The following is a 23,881-nucleotide window of genomic DNA, read 5'->3' on the forward strand; positions in this document are numbered from 1 at the left end:
AAAAATATTTAGGTTGAGAGGTTTATAAATTAATAACAGTAGGGCTGTTTTTAACTAAGAGCAAATTTGCTTTAATGTAGGGTTCCTGCAGAAATGATAGAGAAACTGCCATATGAAATACTGTCCTGTGGTTTCAACAGGAAAATGAATGGATGAAAGAATGGCTGGGTTTAAGTAATGAACAGTGAGATCTGTTTGATACTTCTAATGTTCATAGACTACTTTCACATGGCATTTTGTTTTGCCAATGTATAACACCTTACAGTCACTACACATACATTTATATATGAGCCACAAACACAGAAGTTTAATTAGTTGATCTTTTTCTTGAAATGAATTTAATGTTGAGGATCTGTTTGTATATGTCTGAGCTACACTGGATGATCAAAGTTTTTTTTTTTTTGATCAAAGAGAAAAATTGTTTTTAACTTGTAAGGACTGTGAGTTCATAAAAGGAAGGTAGAGAATAACAGAAAAACTGGGGACAGTATGCACAACAGCAGGGAGTTGGAATTTGTTGTTTAAGAAATTACATGTAATATTTTTTAGAAAATCAAGCAGATAGCCATTACCTAGCAGATTTTGTGCAGATGTGTCACCTCTCTGTGTAAACTAGAGTAAATCCAGCAAAGATTAAATATTCTGTTTGACAGTGACATGACTATATTACATTTGAAAAAGCTGGAGATAAAACTATTAAAATTAGCATAAAGAACTGTAAAGGTTCTTTTATGATAAACAAAGGTAGAAACATGTTTACTTTCTTTGCTAATACTGATGTCTAGGAATGGTAGAGATTCATTTTATTCAAATTCAGATGTGAAATTGAGAATTAAGGTAAGAAAGAAATTTAGAAATAACTGTGAAAACAGAAAGAAAGTGTCATCAATATACTATTTATAAAGGACACGTCTGAATTCACATGGACAATTTTCTAGCCACTTACGTTCATGATAGCATAGAATACTATTTACTAATGTCAGACTTAGGGGTGTTCCAAGGTGATTGCACTTGTTTCATCATAAATGATGTTATTAGAGAAAAAATAACTTCACGAAGAGGGTAAGAAATTCCAATAATTCTTTAGAAGTGAAACCAAGATACTGTTCAATGCCAGAAGGAAAGTGAAAGTCCACAATTAGGTTTAAGGTTTTATGAAGGGAAATACTTGCATAAAGACTTCAATATCGAAGCTGGTCACAACACATTGGTCATAAGTGTGAATTTTAGAAATTTCAGAAGTAAAGGTAAAGGAGTCATTAAAAGTAAATTCATTTAAAGTGAAGGATTCAAAAATAGGAATGATATATATGGAAAGATTGTAACTTCAGGAGTCTACAACTCAGACAATAGAATGGACAGGCCATTCAGTTTTGTACACTTTGGGTAGGCCATAAAGAATTCTGGATGTTGTACCACATAGGTCAAATTGTTTCACAGATAATATTTTGATGTTTAAAGGTCTTGAAGAAAGTAGAATTTTATTTTCTCTCTTTAAACTTAGGGATAGGAAGACTATGTCTATTTTTTTTAAACTTACAAGGGTCATTGAGATGATGGTTTATTTTATTAATATAATCAACTTTTTTGTAACAAGAATACTACTGCTTTTATCTAGTTTATTAAGACTCTTTTTCCGACAGAGTTTCAAAAGATTGTATGGTTCAGCATAATATAATGAAGAGGTAGAATGACAGCAGCCATAACTGTAGTTGGAGGAAAGAGCAATGTTTTATTTTGATTTTTATAAAACAGTGCACTGTATTATTGTTTTTCAGCTTTGTAAACAATAACAGAAAGGAAATAAGTTCTGTAAGCCTTTTTAAAATAATGAATAAAATTGGCATATTTGAGTTTGAAAGCTGGGATATTAAAATTAAAGTTTTTAATTAGAGCTTGTCAAACATCATCAAACTGAAGATCACTCAGATTAATATTACATTATCACAGTTTTTAACATTAACAATGCAACCTCTCCAGTTGGCTGTATACATTTCAAGGCCAGCTGTAACATAATTAAGTTTCATATCTTTATATGCAATACTATTAGATTTTTGGAATGTAGCATCATGAAGAATTTTTGACAGATCAGAATCAGGTGGGGCATCCCGAACTTGTGCTTTCATAAAAGCTACAGTACTGTCAAAACTCTCTAGTGCTGAGAAGGCATGTGAAATTTCAATAGCATCTTTTTTGGCATGCTATGCCATGGAAAGCTTTGACAATGAATGCAAAAGTATTTTCAGGAAATGTAAATGCACTGTAAATGAGAATTTTATAACTTTTGTCAAGATTCTTCTAGTTTGTGTGCTGTTTTCATTCACAGCCACACATTCCAGATGACTATAGACAAGTGAATAGCACTTGAAGAACTGTTGGAAAACCAACATTTTGTGCTAAACCCATTGGTTTACATTTGCTTTTCTCAGTTTTTTACCTGTTCTTCCATTATAGTATCAAGCTCATGAAGTTCAATTTATTTTTTTACTATCCTGGTACAAATAATAGATTTCTATTAGCCCAGTATAAATATTCTGTATATTGGTTTTCTTAAAGATGTCATGAACTGTCAGTTCCACCTAAGATTAAAATGTTGTTTTGATACAAAAAAATAATATTTCTCTGTGCAAGAGCAGCTTTTTTTTTTTTGGCACTAAAATTAATGTTTGCACCATTTGCACCTGATACTAAGGACTTTGATACAAAATCAGTTACACCCATTTCCTTAAAAATGTTTAAATATTGCTTTCAGTGCCTCTCCAGATTCACAAGAAATGTCTTGCAATGATAACAAGCTTGAATTGAAATTTCCATTGTTTCCAGCAAAAATGATGTACACAAGTTCATTTTCATTACTACTAGTATTAGTATTGTCATCTTTTGGCAAGGAAAATGTTTGACAGATAATTTGTTCAGTAGATGCTAACTTTGTTCGTGATAGCCTGGATAACTTGACTCTTAAAGTGTGACAACACATACAGTCCTAACATGTTATGGTTTTTTATGTTTTATGTGTTATAAGTTAAACTGTGCAAATGACAGCTGATGATATAATATTTTATTCTTTTCCTTACATGGCTCTTTTATTGATTAACAGTTAGTGCAACAAAAGAATAAAACTGATTAGACAATACCAGTTATTTTAGCACTCATCTGTAGACATTTTTAATTTTTATTGAAACAAATGATAAAAAGCAATGCAGATTTATCAATATACCACAACATTCACTAATAAAAGCAATACTAATCTATTAAATGCACACAGAGAAATCAGTATGTAATTTATGCAAACACATATCTGTGTGTGTGTGTGTGTGTGTGTGTGTGTGTGTGTGTATACATATTCTCATTTTTAAAATGTTCTACAATGTAGAAATTAAACATCTTTCAATTATATTTATAAAGAACACTGTTATAAACATTGTACAATAATACTTTAACAATTTTCAATTCATGTAATATTTTATTGAAAAAAAAAACTTTCAAGTCTTACCTGAATCACTCTTAAATGGCCACTGTTTGCTGCTTCATGCAAAGGCACCCAGCCATTTTCAATAGCTCGGCACTGTACATTGGCACCTCCTTCTTCTATCAACAACTTGGCAGTGGAAGCATGATCAAGACGGCAAGCGTACTATAAAAGAAACCTTCAAGTGAATGCTTTATAAATGAAAGTAAACATGTTAGATTTAAAAATTACATTGTTTATAGAAATGGTAATATGTTTTTTGCTTTAATATTTATAGTACAACTTGAGAACAATTGTTGTTTCTGCTGAAGTTCATTATAGATATTATGTAACAAGATTCTTGTTATATATTTGGTGCAAATAATAATTGATTTATAGTGAAAAAAAATGCTTGCTTACAGCATGGGAGATATTTAAATAACCAACTTTTTCAAATTTTAAATCTATAATGGAGAATGTTGTGACACAAGGAAGAAAAGCATGTCGATTAAAACTTAAGAGTATATATGGTAGAGCTGTAATGATAAGATTTTATGTTTAACAGCCCACAGTCACCTAAATCTGATTATCAGTTAGAAAAGTTTTATTAATTTTTATTTATTGCAACTAGTTACTGGTTAGTTTTTATCTTATGATTCAGCTGGTAAGCTACTGCCACCTTCACAGGGGTTTTGAAAAGGATTATATCTAAGTTGTTAGTGGATGCAACTCAGTTCTAGGTCTTTTTTGATATCCACCTTCCCAGATAGAGATGGTCAAGTAATTCATTTAATTTGTATAACCAATTATTTATGAGTATAAATTACATTGATTAATGTCACATACAATAACTAGCTGAAATATCAATTAAACTAATTTTGATTGTCCCAATTACCCAAGTAATCAAAATACTACAATTATGATTTCTCATTATTTTTCATTATTCTCATTATTCAGCTTAATTGTTTACTGTCATGATTCAAAAATATTCAACTAATTACCATTTCTGATTATATCAACTATCCAAGTCTTGTGTGAGAATAATCAATTTGCTGAATGTAATCATTTAATGAGGCTGAGGATTAATTGATTATTAATTCCCATAATAACTGCTCTAGATGGCATCTACTTCATTAGAACTTCAATTAACTGAGTATCTGAATGTTTTCAAGAAGATTATCCAGGTTTTGCTAACTTCTTTGCTATCTTGACTGAGTGTAATCAGTTAATAGCTGGATGTGGAAGACTGCCATTTCTTTATCTCGTATACAGTTCATATATTAATGTTTTAGTATTATTCCATTTTATTGCATAATCTTATTCTCTGGCATGATGAGCTATTGCATGTAAATTGGTATTATTGAGTTTTTTATGTTTATTACAAACCTAACTTTTAGCTTTTATTGTTTGTTCTTTTGTGCATGTTGTAAATGTTTTTTTTTTTCTCTCCATTTTATCTGGATTTTTAGTGTTTTGATCACTAACTACAATATTGTGTTGTGGATTCTAAATACCGACTTTATGGTACATTAATCCTCTTACATTGTTTGTTAATTTTGTTAATTAACTTGATTATAGACAATCTCAAATGTTAATTCTTTAAATTATTATATCATTGCACTCCTTACCATCCATGCTTTAATTTGTTGTAAATTTATTCATACATGTATATTGAATACTTGTTTCTTTTAATATTTTACATAAACAAGCATTTCTCAATTTTCTTTAATATTTTTGCATCTATTTGGTTTCATCTGAAAGTTTGACGTCTATAGTTGAAATCCTATTATACACTTCTTACTGAACAACCATATAAAGCAAGTAATTAAAGATATACATAAAATTAGCCTCACAGCAACGTGACATCACAACAATTGTAACAGGTTATGTTTCATCAGCTTAGGCATTATTTACACACCATGATAAATAAAAAATGTAGCAATTTTATCCCAATAAGAAAGATGAAAGCCTAAGTTTGCTCTCAAAATCTTCAAAAGAGAACACTGTTGGTAAACACTGAATTCCAACTGTTACTTTCTTGTTTTTTCCACATATATCCACAAATTGTTTTTTAATGAGAAAAACTATCCACTTCCTAAATAGTAAAAGAATGTAACTGTACATTACTAAACTACTACACAGCACTGAACTATGGTAAGATTAATCCACTAACATTCTTTATATTATAATTTTTTACTTTTCACACCTGTTTTAAATCACAAACACTTGTTTTAACCCATTCAAATGTAGTGGATGTCTAGTACAGGGTAATAATGCCATTCAAAGTTTCACAAGTTTCAGCATGATTAAGAATTGCAAAAAAAAAATTTAAGCAGAAATGAAAGTGCTCTGAATGGTGCACTTCAATGACGTAGCATCTTGTTATAACTAAAGTTCAAAGTATAATATATTACACTGTTAGGATGTGAAATATATAAATTCTAATTTTTTTTCTTTCAGTGATGATGTTAAATGACCCACAAATGTTAAGCTATATTATGATGTTCATACATATATTTAGTTATTCAAGGTAGGGATAAACTGCCATTCTACACTCTCTTAACAAACATCGAAATTATGTGGTATCATTATTTATTTACAAATTATCAAAAACAAAAATTCTTATAAGTACATACATGTAATGGAGTGAGACCTTTGGCATCTTTGATATTAACGTTAGCACCAGCATCCAACAGCATGTCAAGAATTTCATTGTTTCCATTGATACAGGCTAAATGCATAGCACTCTGTCCTTCTTGGTTTTTAGCATCTAAGCTTCGATAGCATGATTTTAGTAACTCTCCAACTACCATCACATCACCTGAAATGTGCAAGTAATGGAAAAAGCATTCCATAATCATTATCAACAACAACATAAATTTTTTTCAGCAGAACATACGGTAATAGTAGAGAAACAAATTAATATGTGAAAACAAACAAACAAACAATTATATGGGAAGTGAAATTCAATACCTATTCTACATCTACAGGTACTAAATTTTAAGACACAGGCTAGGAGTTTGTATCAATACAAACCCCAAGGATCAGTGTTCACATACTTAAATCATTTAAAGGTTCTAAAGAAATACAAGTTACATACTGCATTACTGATTTTCCATGTAGAATGGGCTATAAAGCTACTTGAAGAGACTATCATTCCTCATTATTTTTATCACATATTATTGTATTTCTAATGCTTTGTTCCTGAAACATTTAATTATATTAAACTGATACACCTGACTGAAAATTATGGTAGTTCATATTAGGGTTGACAAACAAATGAAGTGGCAGCTTTGTATCTGACTACTGTTACATTTTCTCAAATATCTCTCTGTATTCCTTTTGAGGAATACTGAATTGACAATATCAGAATATGGAAGCAACTATGAAAAGTAACAATTTTAGAGTTGTTTAAGCCTCACCAATAAGCAACAGCCTAATCTATATTTAGTTATTTTTCTGCCACAGCATAACCCTAATGAATAAGTTGGTTATGATGTCTGTATGATGCCCTCATGTATTATTTCTTTACTAAATTTGCAAAATAATAGATTAAATTAGCATCAAAGTTATAAAATAATATTGAAGATTATTTATAAACAGATTTTGTTCTCCACTTCCAATCTTTGTCACATTTGAAAACATTTGAAAAATATAAGATATTTATCACTTGATTATTCATCATAATAATGTATTTAAATCCCTAGTTAAAGAACATAAATTGTAAATGATAACTGCAGACTTACTATAATTGTCCATTTATCTGAGCTAAAACAATCATAAAAACATATGTACTTTGCACTTAAAGACCACATAAGTAGAAGTTGTTATCATAAAAGAAATGCTATATTTTATATTACACCTGGTATATACACAAATGCAACACATATCCTACTAAAATACACCTATATAGTCACAGCTGCAGAAAGTAAATTTTATAATAAAGTCACACAGTGAAGTGACGTATTACAACATATTTCAGAATTATCAGTCATATTCTTAAGGCAGTGTAGTTGCTTCTTCAACAGCAATATCTCTTCTTCAAAAAAATAATTATCTATTACTGATAAATTTTTGATATTCACTTAAAACACAGCTGTCATTTTTGAATGAAATTTGAAATTTCTAATAACAATGGATTCCTCACCCTCCTGTGTAGCTCTATGTAACAAATTACTCCGTCCATGTTGTCTGGTATCTGGAGGAGGAGGTCGGGCTTTACACATAACACGAAGTTGAGTCACAAGTCCATCTGCCTTCTTCTGGTAATAATCAATTAAAACTTCCAAGCCTACCAAAAAAAGGAAGAGAAGAAAAAATATACCCCCTTTTTTACATTACTGATGTTCTTTCTTTAAGCAATTACCTTTTTTATCTGTGTTAAACAATGCCTTAAAAGAGAAAAAAGAAAGCACTGTTACTTTACAATATTTTAATTAAAATGACCAGTTGTAATATTAGAATAACAATAAGAAAAAGTAATCAAAAATATCTTCAGAGCTCTATAATTTCAAATTCCCATTTGAAAAAGACATTGAAAAGTAATATCCTGAGAAATACAATGCTTGAATATTTTCTTACCATGCATTACAGGCCCTTCATCAATGCTAAAGAAGGCATCTTCACCATGATGACGAATTTGATAATGAATAGGTTGACCATTACTGATAAGGCTAAGAACATAATCACCCACAGCTGAGGTGCTGTCTCGAACTAAGAACTGACCTTCAACGCCCCCATCTGAAGTTATAAAGATAAAAAAAACCAAAAAACTCCATATATGACTTGCTAAAAATGTTGCAAGTACCTTCATCATTCCATTAGGATATTTTTTAAAAACAAATACAAACAGTATTTGATTATTTCAATACTTTATGGAAGTACCTTATCCACATGTACAAATATTTCATGAAACTAGACAGTATTTAAAATAAAATGTAATGAAAACAAAATCATCAAAATTGCATGTCATAAAACTAAAATAGTAAAGAAGGGAAAAAAAACAAACTGAACAATAACTAAAAACAAATGTGCTAAAAAAACAATCCTACTGATAGCTAGAATGTGCTCTGCATCATCTCTTGTAATCCTGCCATGATACCATGCAATATTCTCATCTTGTGACACTCTTGATATGGATTTCACAAATGGAGGTGGATATACTTTCTGGAGTTCTTTATCTTCGTCTTCAGATGGTTCCATCTCTGCTCAACAGCCACAGCCAGTCACCTTTCATCTAGAGTATCAAATAACCAATGAACAAATTTAATGTTTAAAAATAGCTTTCTCACTGCCAAATATCGACTTAAAGGTTTAATTTGTTAACTGTTAATGAAATTCACTGGCCAAGTAAACCTCTGGATAAAATTAAAATTTAAAGGCAAAAGTTAACATCTTCATTGCATTTTAAAATTACATTGACCAACCATGAAAAAAAAAATCCAATATTCTAAAATTAACATTTTACTAAAATGAAAATGCATTTCTGATAACAACTCATCTCTCACATAAAATAGCTATCTTCCTCATGCTTCTACCTAAGATATTTGAATGTCATTAATCTTGAGACAACTCCCACCTAATTTTGTGTTTACATGAAAATTGAGCAGGTGCTTCATAATGTCATCATGTGACAAAAGCCCTCCACCAGTAACAGGATGACATAATATCCATGTACAGTAACTCCCCATGCACTTGCAATTAAGATAAATTATTCGTTGATGAGGCAAGACAAAAAACAGTGCATCAGAAGTAGGGGGTCAGTATCTATTGGAAATATATTTTCAGATCAGGAAAATGTTAACTTCCATGGTGAGAACTCACCTCCATACATAGAATGGACAGAATTCCATGTTGAATTAGTGGAGAGAACTCGTTCAAAATTTTTCCAAAATGATCTCCCTTCAAACAGTGTCCAAAGGAAAACCCAAGGAGTGTGACACCCAATTGCAAGGGGGTTCACAGGGCATACCCATAGGAGACTGTATCTTGGCTTGACCAGGTTATAATGTTCACCTAGAGTGAGAGAGGTAAAAAGCACCATGAATCACAGGTAAGGGTTGATTGAAAACATGACCGATCAAACACTTGCACACAAGCAGTCATATAGTTCAATATGTGTAGCATGGTTGGGGTGCATTTATACCCTATCTTGTATGCTCACCTCAACACTACTGCACACCCTGGTTGTAGGAAGAAAGCAAACCAGTTATGTTAAAAGGTATCAGTATATTGTGTGCTCACCTTGACTCAATTGAACAGGCTCTGGCTGCAAGAGAAAGGCAAAAGAGATCTGTGTTATTACATATTCACAGTGTAACCACTTTTCAATTTCTCACTATACTGTACTATGCCCAACTGGTGAGGATTATCCATGGTCTACCATCCCAGCAGCTAGAACTTGTAAGTGCTAAAAGTATCCCATGTTCTGCTCAAGGAAAAAAGGGTGAGGAAGTTCAGAAAAGTTCCTGGATTCCCACTGGACCTTCAGTTGGAAAGGTCTCTTACTGGAGACAGTGCAAAGAGTGAGCACAAAACCATATTTTCAAAAGCCAGCCTGTGCAAGCCAAAGTATTGGCAGAATATTTTCTTGATGATGGCTTTTTCTATGGTATTTCATGAAATAGGTATGGTCTGGATTGGTCAACTTAATAAATATGTGTACCCTGATAATACCTCAAGTGGTCTTGCAGAACACCCCATCTCAAAGGAGGCACTGATAGATCCTGCATGGAAGGCTTGAGTGCTTTCCAGCATCCTGGCTCTATGCAGATTTTGGATAAGTATAACCTTAAACATAACACCAACTACTTGGCAGGATACTAAGAGAAGTAAAGGGGAGCTGAAAATGTACTTACTCTTTTTCAAGGATGGTGGGTTGATTCAAGAATAGTGACTGGTGGAAGCTTAAATCTCATGGGATGGCAAAAAAAGCATTAGCAAACATGTGAGAATTTATCCAAATGCCCACTTGTAGAATTTAACCTGAAGACCACTAAAATTAGGAAGAAATACTTAGGTGACAAACCAAATACAAAAAAAAAAAAAAAAAGAATTGCCTTATAGATTCACATGTAAAGAAAAATATATCCCAACTGAAGGAGCTGACATTTTTTTTCAGTAAGAGCATAGCAAAAATGATTTTAGGGTGGGGACAGGTAGGTAGGTATTTCATGTTTATTGGCACAAAGCTACTAGGCTATCCGTGCCAAATGAGATGTAATATACTCTAATGGTATTTGGAAATTAAGGTAAAAATACGTAAAATTAAGACCCGCCAGGAAGACTGATCAATTAAGTTCACACTTGCTGACAGTCACTTGAAGTTGGCCTTTCTAGCCCTGGGTTCAGGTCAAAATAAAAATGTGTAAAAGAAATTATGCTAAAATAGTATATTGTCAAATAAAAAATTTAAATTAAGTTTAAAAGATTAATGGCTCTTAAAAATGTAAAAACATAAGTGAAGTGGGCAGTATCACCTGTGACATTAGCTAATGTCAAGAGCAAACCTACCTTAAAAATATGTTTAAAATGATGTTGTCATTCTTGGTTGTAAAGATGGCATAATAAAATATGTATGATTATGACATGAGTGCCTTGCAGACCACACATTGTTGCATCAGTACCAGATAAAAGGAAGTGGTGAGTTAAAAAAACTGTGGCCAATGTGTCACCTAGCCAAAACAACTTCCTCACTTCGATCTTTATGGAAGTAAGACAGGTATAGAGCTAAAGAAGGCTTGATTTCAAAAAGCTTATTATTTTGTTGCTCACTCCAGGTCAACTGCCAATGGGTGTGCAGCCGAGTTTTGATAACTGGACCACAGTCCATGTATGGAACAGGTAGGTGGTGATAGAGCCAGAGCAGATGGACTTTGCTGCTCTGTCAGCTAGCTCATTCCCACGAATACCAGTGTGTCCTGGTGTAAAAAAAACTGGACAGAGATAGATGGGCCAGTTTCTTTTGGATATTGATAAGAATAGGGTCATAAGTAACATGGAATGACATCAGGGCCAATAGACAGCTGAGTGAATCAGTACAGATCATACAGTTCTAATATTGTATAGTTTCAATATGATTCAGGGCAAGAAAAATGGCCTACAATTTGGCAGTGAACACAGAAACTGTAGAGAGAATTCTTTGTACTACAACCAAACTGTAACAAACCATGGCAAAGCCTACAAGTCACCTGATTTTGAATCATCTGCATGTATGGGAATGGATGGATCGTTTGAAAGATGCTTGAAAAATAAAGAGCAATATTTCCAGTCAGGAGTACCTGCCTTCCTCAGATGGCTCAAAGACAGGTATCAGATGGGGAGAGTATCTAACCATGGTGGAAGAGGCTAATCTGTGGATACTGATATGCTATTCAAAGATAAATCCAATTTTTCTGATTGTGCCAGGATACGAAGGCGAAAAGGAACAATGGCAGATTTTCTATTACAAGAAAGTGTGGCCCACTGAGGATAAAAAACACAACCCCAAGTGGGATGCTGTGGTAAAGACTAAGGTTTGAAAGCATACATAAGAAACAGTTGCAAACTGCAAATATACAGAGGGGGTTCATGGGACTCCACATACAAACTTTGGACTGGAGAACTACGAAAGGCCCCAGTGCAAAGGCAAAGCCCCTGATGGTGGATAGAATCCAGCATTTTCAGTGCTGAGGTTCTGGCAGAACCATAAACCATAGATCCATAGTCAAGTTTGGATCAAATAAGAGCACGATAAATTTTAAGCACAGAGTATCGATCCGCTCCCCAGGAGGTGGAAGAGAGAACACGGAGGACATTCAGTGTTCTTATAGATTTGGCATGAAGTTGCTTGATATGTAAAATAAAGTTTAAATATAAGTCAAATATAAGGCCTAAAAACTGTCACAAGGATGACAGGTAGTACAACACTAATCAATACAAAGTTCTGGTTCTGGATGAATACCCCATTGGCAGCAGAAATGTACACAAACAATTTTAGAGAGAGAAAGTTGAAAACCATTTGCTGTGATCCACTTAAGTATATGATTGATTGCAATTTGTAGCTGCTGCTCAATAAACCTTATGTTTGATGAATGACATGGGATGCGAAAGTCGTCAACGAAAAGACCATTTGCAACAGTAGGGGGTAGCTGTTTACTGATGGCATTAATCTTTATAATGAAAAGTGTGACACACAAAACACAGCCCTGAAGGATTCCAAGTTCCTGTGGGAAAAAATGGGAAAGTGTTGAGCCCACATGAATCTGGAATCAGCAGTTCATTGAAAAATGCTTAATAAAAAGTGGCAAATTGCCATGCAATCAGTATGAGTGAAGGTCTTGCAAGATGCTATATCTCCAAGTTGTATCGTAAGTTTTCTCTAAATTAAAAAAAAATAGAAACAAGATGTTGCTTCAAAAAGGCTTCTCTGACTGATGTTTCAATGCAAATTAAATGGTCTATCTTGGAGCATTGTCTTCAGAATCTACACTGAGTGGGTGAGAGAAGGTTGTTTGATTCAAGGAACCAAACAAGACAAGCATTAATCATCCTCTCTAAGATCTTACTGAGATAACTCATCAAAGCAATTGGATGGTAACTCAAAGGAATCTTTGAATTCTTCCCAGGTTTAAGAATAGGGAGTACAACAGAGTGGTGCCAAGCATCAGGAAAGACTCTCTCCTGCCATGTCTGGTTAAAGAGAGCCAGGAGAAAGGTGGCATAACATCTCATAATGTATATCATCAGGGCCAACTGATGTACTGCCAGACCGATGAAGTGCAAGTTTGAGTTCCACCAGTGTAAGAGGGAGATTGTAGTCATAGGGATGATCAGTCGAAAAGGAAAGAAGCAGATGTTCAACTCGTGTTTTAATAGTGAAGAAGGAAGGGTGTGAGTTTGAAGAGCTACATACATGAGAGGAACATTCACCAAGAGTATTGGCAATGCTTTGAGCATTAGCAACTTCTGGCCATTGGATATTATGATAGAAAGGGGGCAGAAGTATACCATCCACTCACCTTCTGAATATTATTCCAGATGACTTTTGAACTGGTGGTTGAAGAAATGTTGGAAGTGTATTTAATCCAAGATTCCTTCTGGCTTTGATGCCTAGCTCGCCAAGCATGTGCACGGGCTTGCTGAAATGCAATGCAGTTTGAAAGCATTGGGTACCTACAAAATTCATCTCAAACATGTTTCTGAGCTTTTTGTGTTATATAACAAGCAGAATTCTACCAAGGTTGAGGATGCTGTGGGAAAGATATCAAGGTTTTGGGGATGCGCTGAGCAGCTGCTTAGACAACACAGTTAGTTACTGCTGCTACACAATCATCTATCGATGATTTGCATAACATGGCAGGATCAAGTTCCAAAAGAACAGTGAAAGAAAGCCAGTTGGCCAGGTCCAACTTCCACCGAGGCACATGGGTTAACCAGCACTGACTATGGCCAATCTCTCTTAATATGACAGGAAATTGATCACTACCCTGTGGACTGATGTCAACTTCCCAAAAAAAGCAAGTGAAAAGTGAAAGGGAGCAGATAGAAAGATCTATAACAGTAAATGACTAACTGGGTGCATGAAAATAAGTGTAAGTCAGTATTGAAGAGAGACAGGTTGTGATTCAAGAGCATATTCAATACTAGAACCACACCAGAGGGGATTATGCCCATTAGGAGCCCCCAAAATTAAAAAGGGGGTTGGCAGTTGCTCAATGAGGGCATCAAGGTCTGACTTGGTTATAATTTTTTCCAGGGGTAAGGTACAGAGAGCAAACAGTGATGGTACAACCCAAGGAGGTACGGATTGCTACAGCCTCCAAGGGCGTATTCAATGACAAGGACTGGGTGAGCACATGTTGATCAACCAGCAGTGCTACTCCCCCATGTCCTTGCCCTACACATGACCTGTCATTTCAGTATAAGGAATATTGTTGAATTATGACTGTACCAGTAGGTTTTAAAAATGTTTCCTGCAAAGAAAGACATTTGGGATGATAAAAGTCACTCAAATCCTTGATGTCATTCACATTTGACTGAAAACCTAGACAGTTCCATTGGGTTAGCATGGCCATTTTTATTTAATTTGGAGGAAAATATTGCTAAGTGACCTGCTTGTTTTCTTTACCAGATGCAGATCTATCACCCTCTATTGATCCTGCTCTGGATTAAGTAGGATGATCAGTGTTTGTAGGCATACATTCCAGTGATTGAGGGCATGAACAAATGGTTTAATTTTTGGGGTGTCAAGAGAGGAAGACCTCATGGAAACACTTGGGTTTGAATAAGATGAAGTAAGGCAATAACTAAAAGATGTGGTAGGGATAGAGAGAGAAATAGATACTGATTCATTAACTTTTTTAATTTGGTAGGGTACTAGATTAAGATGCTCTGTTAAGGATTCTGTATCAGGCACAGAAAGGTCTGTCTAAACTCCTACTGTAATAGTGGAATGGATTACAGCAGCATAAGTCCAAGATGGAATTGGGAATAGTAATTTCTGAGCCTCTTGGTAAGTAATATTGTGAATTGTCTTTAGAAGTTGTACTTCTTTCTCTTCTACCCATTTAGGGCAAGAAGTAAAATAGGAAGGATGTGGACCATTACAGTTAATGCGGTTCTAGTTGGCATTCAACTTGTGGTCTTTACGAGCACAACAGGCACATGTCGAGGAACCACTCCATTGAAATGGAAACATCTAACATATCCCATATAAATGTATGTCTTGTAAAATTCCATACCTCCAAGTTGCATCATAAGCCTGATTGACGTTTCAAGTCAAATCAGGTGGTCCATGGTGGAGCGTTGTTGTCAGAACCCACACTGCATGGGTGGGAGGAGGTTATTTGATTCAATGAACCAAAGACGAGCATTAACCATCCTCTCTAAGGTCTTACAGAGACAGCTAATCAAAGCAACTGTACGGTAGAGTTTGAAGGAATTTTGGGATCCTCTCCAGGCTTAGAGAAAAGTAGAACAACAGCCTGGTGCAAGGCATCAGGAAAACATTCTCCTGCCAGATCTGATTAAAAACAATCAGAAGAACAGCAACAGAAGCAGGAGATAGATGGCACAGCATTTCACAGTGTATATCATCAGGACCGACTGTTAAAGTTTGAGTTCCATCAGTGTAAGGGAACAATTATAGTCACAAAGACAGTCAGCTCGAAAGGAAAGAGTTGATCACTTTGCCTGAGCATTGATGGCTAAGAAGGTGGAGGATGAAGCAGAAGTGCAAGATACCTGGTGAAAGCTTTCACTTAGAGTATCGGCAATGTTCTGAGTATCAGCTACTTCTTGGCCATCAGATCATGATCAAGAGGGGACAGAATTATATTGCTCACTGACCTTTTGAATCTTGTCCTGTATGACTTTGGAACTGATGGTAGAAGATATGCTGGCTGTGAAATTAATCCAAGAGTCCTTCTGGCTTTGACATCTTACCCACTGAGCATGTGCATGGGCCTGCTGGAAAATGATGAAGTGTGAGAGTGTGGGATACGTAAAAAAAGTATCCCAGGCCCTTTTTTGAGCCTTTTATGCCATGTGGCAGTCAGAATTCCACCACAGACGAGGATATCATGGAAAACATGTAGAGGTTTTAAGAATACACTGAGCAGCTTCCTGTATAATACAGTCAGTTACTGCTGCCACATAGTCATGTATTAATGCCTTACAGATGATGACAGAACCAAATTCTGTGAGAGCAGTGAAAGGGGGCCAGTTTGCTTGATCCAACTTCCACTGGGGCATGCAGGTCGGGTGGCATTGATCAAGGTCAGTCTCTCTCAAAATTATAGGAAAATAATCACTGCCTCATGGGTTATTGTCAACCCTCCATGAAAAGTGGGAGAATAGTTCGGGAAAGCAAACAGAGATCAGTAGCAGTAAAGGACAGACTTGATGTATGAAAATAAGTATAAGCACCACGACTGAAAAGAGAAAGGTTGTTATCAGAGAGCATACGCTCTACGGAGCAACCCCTCCTATCAGTATCAGCACTTCCCCAGAAGGGATGATGTCCATTAAAGTCCCCCAGGATTAGAAAGGGAGATGGCAACAGTTCAACGAGAGCATCAAGGTATGATTGATAACAGAACTCTCCAGGTGAGAGGTATAGAGAACAAACAGTGACGTATGACCCAAGGAAACACAGATGGCTACAGTCTCCAAGGGTGTGTCGAGTGGCAAAGACAGGGTGGGCATATGCTGATTAACCAAGAATGCCACCCCTCCATGCACTCATCTATCACACAGCCTGTCATTTCTGTACACAGAAAACTGCCAAAAGGTGACTGTATTGGCAGATTTAAGAAATGTTTCCTGTAAGGAAAGACATACATGATGGTAGGAGGCAATCAGTACTTTGATGTCATCCAGATTAGAACATAAACCTTGACAGTTCCATTGTATCAATGTGGTCAATTTTATTTATGTGTAGGCAAATTGGGTGGAAAGCCCTTCTGTTTATGACCACGTCTTTTTTCTTTATTGTCTTTATTCGAGGAAGGTCTATCAATCTCCATGGATCCTGCCCTGGGTCGATTGGATAAGTCTTTGTTGTTGGAAGATGATTCCAGCAACTGAGGATGTGAATGAATAATCATTTTGCATCTTGGGGTGGGAGGTGTACCCGAGGAAATGCCCATCTCCAGAAACAAAGGAAGTGGATCTTAGGGTTTGCTGGAATGTATGTTAGGGACAAAATGGTTGTTAAAGTTGATTCATCATCTTTTTAATCATGGAGTTCAAAAGAATTTTCATTTAGTTTGAGAACAATTCTTTTTGAGGCACAGAGATCTGTATGCAATCCCACTTTTGTAGTGGAACGAAGTGCAGCAGCATACATCCTAGATGAAGTGGTGGACAGCAACTTTCTAACCTCAGGGTATGTAATGTTTTGAATCATTTTCAAATGCTGCACCTCTTTTTTTCCAAACATTTAGGGCAAGAATGAAAGTAGGACACATGAAAGCCATTGCAATTAATGCAATGAGGGTTCATTTAGCACTCGTAGGAATTGTGGTCCTTACCACTACAATGACCACACATCAAGGAACCACAACATGATGCCTTCGATTGACCGAACTGCTGACACTGGAAACATGAGAGGGTTTGGAATGTGTGGCCATATCTTGCAATTAAGATAACCTGCTTTGATGGCAGCTGGTGGACACAGTAATGTAAATGTCAGAATGAGGACACTGGTCTGCATCATAATTCCACCTTTGCAAGTGGAGATAGCCTCACCGCAAAAAACTCCTAGAAAGGAGAAACCAGTGACAATCTCTGACTCGAGGATGTTTTTCAAATCCCTCTCAGCAATAACTTCTCATGACAAATTCAAAATAGCATGAGGTGTTACCTCAATAAATATATTCCCAATTGCCTTTGCATGCAAGAAAAGTTCACTGTGTTGAGATGTGAATGTTTTCATCATCATGTCACCAGAGCAAAGCTTCTTTACTGACTTTGGAGAGCCAGCAAGTACCTCTTGTTTCTTCTGAATGTAAAAAGGAGACATCTGTCCTTAAGGTTTGTATGAAAGAGAATGTAGTATAAGGAAATGAGGTACAGTTGTTACAGATGTTGAGGATTGTTGTTCAGATTCTTCAAGATGTGGTAGTTTACCTATGGACTGTTTTTCACTATTATATTTTTTAGTTTTTATTTAGAGGATCCACAATAAAAAAAGAGTATTTCAGTGCCCACTGACCCCACCCACCAGGGAGCCTTAAAAGGGGATGCACTATAATGCCAAACAAGGACACTGCAGCAATGCAATGGTTTCATGAGCACTATACCCAAACACCAGAATCAGATACAATGTTCACAACACCTGTTGAGAACATCCAACACTGGTACTTGGGTGACCCTAGCTCAAGTGGACCAGACGACTAACCCAAGGGGGACCACTTCAATTTGGGTGTTGCAACAAGTCGTAATATTTGTCTGTATGAGCATATAGTCGTAATGTATGCACCAAAATTGTAATGATTATGCTCAACTCATAATTGTTGGCATCTCTGCTGATGTACAGACAGACCAATGAAGAGCAAGCTTGAGTTCCACCAATATAAAGGGGCAATTATAGTCATAGAGATGATCAGCCCAAAAGGAAAGAGGCAATCACTCTACCCATGTCTTGACAGCTAAAGTGGAAGATGAAACAGAAGTACTAGATACATGAGAAAAGCTTTTGCTGAAAGTATCAGTGATGCTCTGGGCATCAGCAACTTCCTGAGCATCAGAAAGCAAGATCAAAATGAGTGCAAAAGTATACTGTCCATTGATTTGTTGCATGTTGTTCCATGTGACTTTGGAACTAATGATAGAAGAGATGCTAGATGTGTATTTAATTCAAGATTCTTTTTGGCTTTGACATTTGACTTGCTGAATATGCACACGAGACTGCTGAAAATTAATGCAGCTTAAAAATGTGGGATACCTATGAAAGATATCACAGGCCTGTTTTTGAGCCTTCCATGCCATGTGGCAGGCAGAATTCTACCATGGATAAGGATACTGTGGAAAATATGTCTAGGTTTTAGGAATACATTGTGCAGCTGCCTAGACAATACAGTCAGTCACTGCTGCCATGCATTTGTCTATCGATGGCTTACAGATGAAGGCAGGATCAAGTTCCAAAAGCAGCGTAAGAAGGTCAGGTGGTCTGGTTCAACTTCCACTGAGACGTGTGGTTCAAGTGGCATTCACCTCAGCCAGTCTGTCTCAAAGTGATAATAAAATGATCACTATCCTGTAGGTTACAGTCATTCCTCCAAGAAAAGTAAGAGAAAAGTGAAGGAGAGCAGATAGATTGTTCAATGACAGTAAAACAACTGACAAGACACAAGAAAATAAGTATAAGAACCAGTTTTGAAGAGAGAAAAGTTGTGATCTGAGAGCATTCATTTATGGAATGACCCCTTACTATCAATATCAGCACCACCTCAGAAGGAATATATCCATTAAAATCCCAAGGACTAAAAGTGGAGATTGTAACTGTTCAATAACAGCATCGAGGTCTCTTCAGGAGCCAGGTAGAAAGAACAAACAGTGATGGTATAACCCAAGGAAACATAGATGGCTATGACCTCCAAGGTTGTATCAAGTGGAAAAAACAGGGTGGGCACATGCTTATTGTCCAGCAGTGCCACCTCTCCATGCATTCGTCCATCACACAAGCTGCAAATTCTGTACAAAGAAAACTGCCAGAGGGTGACCGCAATGGCAAGTTTCAAAAACGTTTTCTTTAAGGAGAGAGACACAGGACAATCAATCAAATCCTTAATGTCATCTATATTTTAACAAAAACTCCAACAGTTCCACTGTATCAAAATGGCCATTTTTATTTATGTGAAGGATAATGGGATGGAGAGCCCTTCTGTTTTTGACCACATTCTCCTTCTTTATTGGATGGAGGTCTGCCAACCTCCATAAATCCTGCCCTGGGTTGTGTAGGCAAGTCTCTGTCTGTAGACAAATATTCCAGCAACTGAGGGCATGAACGAATAATCATATTGCATCTTGGGGCTGCAAAAGAGGATGGATCCAAGGAATCATCTGAATCTAAAGCCAAAGGAAGTAAACCTGGATAGTCACTGAAAGGAGTAGCAGGAACAAAGATTGAAGTAGATGTGGATTTGTCAACTCTTTTAACCATGGAGGGCAAAAGACTCTGCTGGAGGCATGGAGAGATCTGTCTGCACTCTCACTGCTGTAGTGGAATGGAGTGCAGCATTGTTTTACATTGTTGCCAACAAAAATTTTGAGAACTTCTCCTGACGTTTATATACATTTCAAAATAATGTTGATTTGAAAGTTAGTATGCTGTAAACTTTGGAAGCTATAACTGTTATAAACACCTAGCAATTGGAAACTACAAATATTTGACAAGGAATGCTTATATATTTAGAACATTACTCTTTAACTTCAGTGAATTAACTTGGATGTTAGTATTTATAAGAGGTCATTAGATATCTTCATCAGATAAAAGTCAGCTTATAAATGGTGAGAGACTAACCATTAACCTTTTTGAGATAGTCCACAAATCAAATCACTGAATTTGACAACTTGCATTCAAAGTTTTATTGAACTACAATTTTATGAATTTATGTCATTAAGTTTGGAATCAAATTACATATTATAATTCAAACTTTAATATTATATACAAGTTAATTTCTTAACTTAAACAGATATTAAAAGGACACATCTAAATACAGATTTTAGTGAATCATATATGTTGAATGTAGCACTGTTTAAAATTAGATGTTTGTTATGTCAAAATAACATGTCTAAAGTTTTGTACAAATTAGGAACTCAAATTACTAATATTATCAAGTTAGAATATAAGATGAGAATCTCATATTGTTTTAATTTGCTGAGATATGGCTTATGTACTGAATCAAACACAAACACAGTGGCCCCATTTCAACTCTTTTTCATTATTGGAAACAGTCCCTTATATACGCTTATTTCAATGTATGACATGTGAATAACAAATCAAGAGTTTATAATGTCTTCAGAGTGGTTTTCTCAGCTATTTTAATCTGTGAAAAGGCTGTAAACAAGGTATAACAATATCAACTTAAGATTTAATTTGCTGATCATGAATCACCAATAAGATATTCTGTTTCAGACAAGACAGAAAACTCAGTACTCTTTGCAAGTTCAAAAATCTTTGGTATATAAATAATTATTTGTAATAACTGTTATTATAAACCGAGTTATTGTATATTAAAATATACTTGTGCTAAGAATGAAAATTGTGAGTATTAGTCTTGTTCGCAAATATCATAAATCTGATACATGTCAACATTCAATTAACTTCTAAATTCAAATTAAAATTTCAGGCTATTTGAAATCACAATATATAACATAACAAATCAGAGACTCATCCAAGATAAGTTATAATACGTAACACTTTTCATTCTAAGTAACCTCCTTTTCCTCGTATAAATAACATTCTCCCCTGAACCCTTTCCAACAACTCAAATTTCAATCTCCTTCCTATGGTAAGGAACGCAAGAGATAAAGTAATATTTCAATTTCTGATGTGGCCTAACTGTCAACCTATAAAATGAAACTATAAACTATATAGACTTGTATTCATTATTTCTGAAGACACAATCTATGGCAATCTCCTCACCGCGAACCTAGTCTCTGCGAAATTACATTTACGTACTTCAGTTCACCTTCTTCACCTAAGGCCTAGCGTATGACTACTTCATTAAAAACAAAAAAAAAACTGTTTATTTCAACTCCTTGGACATAAGGACTGAAGCAAAGGTCAACATAACATTTAATAAGAAATTAAAAGTTAATTTTCTATAATCGTAAAATATTTTCAGGGCATGAAACTTGGTACAGTTAGTCTGTCCTACCCTCAAACTAGAAAGCGACATTTACGAAAACACTCAAGTAAAAAAGGTGACGTTAACAATTAGTTCTAAGCCTTACCTTAATAAATATGCAATTGCTTTGGACCTACTGTAAAAAAAAAAAAACAAAAAACACCACTACCACTTTTCTGACTAACGACGTTAATTTAAATTTTGAAACGGAAAATAAAAACTAGTAAGTTAAAACGAAACCCTACCTTACCCTAGCGTGAGAGTAAAACTAAGATTCAACTACGAACTAGTACCCTCTAGTTACTGTTAGAATTATGGAGAAAACATTTGTATGTGTGTGTCTCTATCTCTTTTTCCACACGCACACACACACACATATAATATTATATATGAAACATATATTCTTAATAAACACAACTATGCTTACTTTTAAACTTGTGACTGACCTATATAACAAACATAAAAGAGTCGCTTATGTCTTTATTTATATGCGGAATCACTATATTCGTCCAAATATTACCTCACCTAAAACGTTTAGTTAATTTTTTATAATTTCTGTTGGAAAAATAAGGCGATAAGAGAACTTTACTTTTCTTATCACACGAAGTTTTTTGGCTTTCTTTAAGTTCATGTTAATTTCTTGAAAGTCTTCTTTAATGGTATTACACCAGGTCTTCTTTGGAAAATAAAAAACGCATTTTCTCATCATATTCGTACAATATAACACCATGCAACAAAATTTTTACTTTTTCTTGTTCTTAGACAGAAAGTGTTATTTTCCAATTGTGTATGCCTAAAGTAAGTGTAAAAGATCCATTTTTCTCTTCAAACTTTGCTTTTGTGACCTGGGTAAGGAAAATTTAAAATTTACCCATTTTCCAGAACATTCCAGGTGGATTCAGTGTTGAGTATCTGATAGAGAATTTTCTTAAACTTACAAGACCTTTCTAGAATGCTGCAGAACTTACGAGAATTTTCAAGTACCTTTTAGAATTTTCTAGAACTTTCCATATTAATATATATATACAGGGCTTACCACTTCAGTTTAGTTCTAGTTGCCTAAGTGAACACGTAGACCCATCTGATTTTATCAGAGATGGCATCAAGAAGCTGCAAGCATTCTCAAGACGCATTCTGCGATGTATCAAGTCAAGAGCAAAAAAGTAAGCTGCGACAGCATCTGCTAAAATGTATGAAGCGTACAAGGCATATTTCGGCATTCCTATCGGGAATCAAGACAAACCCTGGGCACCTAGTTTTACCTGCGAGCACTGCAAAAAAACTCTAGATGGTAAGGCGGAAAATTTTTTCTTGCTTGAATAGTAAGATTTTATAATATACAAATTTTATATTTTTTTAAAATTTAAATATCTGTTTTTTTAAATTTCCAACAGTATAGAAAAATATCACATATAAAATATTTTGCATGACCCTCCAACACATTAATTGTATATGAAATAAATTTGTTCTTCATAATAACAATTTTATTTTGCTTTTTTGCAGGATGGTACAGAGGGGAAAAGAGAGCCATAAAGTTGGTTATTCCAAGAATTTGGGATATTATTAGTGTATTAATTTATTTCGAAATGGAGCTTTTACAGTAAACAAAAATATTCTTGTAATAATTAAAGGCGTCTAAAGTGCTTGTTAAAAATTTTTTACTTACTGTAAAAGATGTAACTTGTAATAAAATAAAAATTATACTATTACTGTATAATATTATCACATGTGAAGCAGGCATAAATAAGCAAAATCTGATTTACTATACGATAACCGAATTACTTCAAGCACACCGTTATACGTAAAATATGAAAATTGAATTATATTGATATGTGTCAATTATAAGAGTTTATGTTAAAAATTACATACAAATATCAACCCTCCTATATTTATTATATCGTTCGGAAGAGGACTTTCGCTCAATAGCAGGGCTCATTAGATCAGCTGGGATACCACTGACACATTAATGGTCAAGACGCAACTTAACCTTATATGATCAATTTTTCTACCTAAATTAGAATATATATAAATAGCATGAAAAAATTAACTAAACTCATCAATTAACGTCTCATTATTTATAATTTGTCGTTGTTTTGAA

At 34.9% G+C, this 23,881-nt stretch overlaps 1 protein-coding gene and 1 long non-coding RNA gene across 6 annotated transcripts in view; one reads left to right on the forward strand and one right to left on the reverse strand.

Annotated features, from left to right (window-relative positions):
- LOC143240888 (tyrosine-protein kinase HTK16-like) overlaps window positions 1-22,099 on the reverse strand; it is a 56,875-nt gene extending 34,776 nt beyond the window's left edge. For 2 of the 5 annotated variants that reach the window (XM_076484111.1, XM_076484116.1), the window contains exons 1-6: window positions 21,890-22,099; window positions 8,500-8,684; window positions 8,030-8,188; window positions 7,596-7,739; window positions 6,085-6,269; window positions 3,494-3,634 (exon numbers count right to left, since the gene is read on the reverse strand). In XM_076484111.1, coding sequence (XP_076340226.1) covers window positions 3,494-3,634; window positions 6,085-6,269; window positions 7,596-7,739; window positions 8,030-8,188; window positions 8,500-8,650 — 780 coding nt within the window. In that variant the 5' untranslated portion in view covers window positions 8,651-8,684; window positions 21,890-22,099. Of the gene's footprint in view, window positions 1-3,493; window positions 3,635-6,084; window positions 6,270-7,595; window positions 7,740-8,029; window positions 8,189-8,499; window positions 8,685-9,271; window positions 9,464-21,889 lie in introns of all 5 variants that reach the window. The other 3 variants (XM_076484112.1, XM_076484113.1, XM_076484114.1) reach the window with 3 other exon arrangements.
- Window positions 22,100-22,828: 729 nt separating this feature from the next.
- LOC143240324 (uncharacterized) lies at window positions 22,829-23,489 on the forward strand. Its single transcript, XR_013021715.1, has 2 exons — window positions 22,829-23,074; window positions 23,287-23,489. It is a non-coding gene; the product is annotated as an uncharacterized LOC143240324 (long non-coding RNA).
- Window positions 23,490-23,881: the final 392 nt, after the last annotated feature.

The sequence above is a fragment of the Tachypleus tridentatus genome, chromosome 13 (genome assembly GCF_004210375.1).
Source record: "Tachypleus tridentatus isolate NWPU-2018 chromosome 13, ASM421037v1, whole genome shotgun sequence".
NCBI classification, from domain to species: Eukaryota; Metazoa; Arthropoda; class Merostomata; order Xiphosura; family Limulidae; genus Tachypleus; species Tachypleus tridentatus.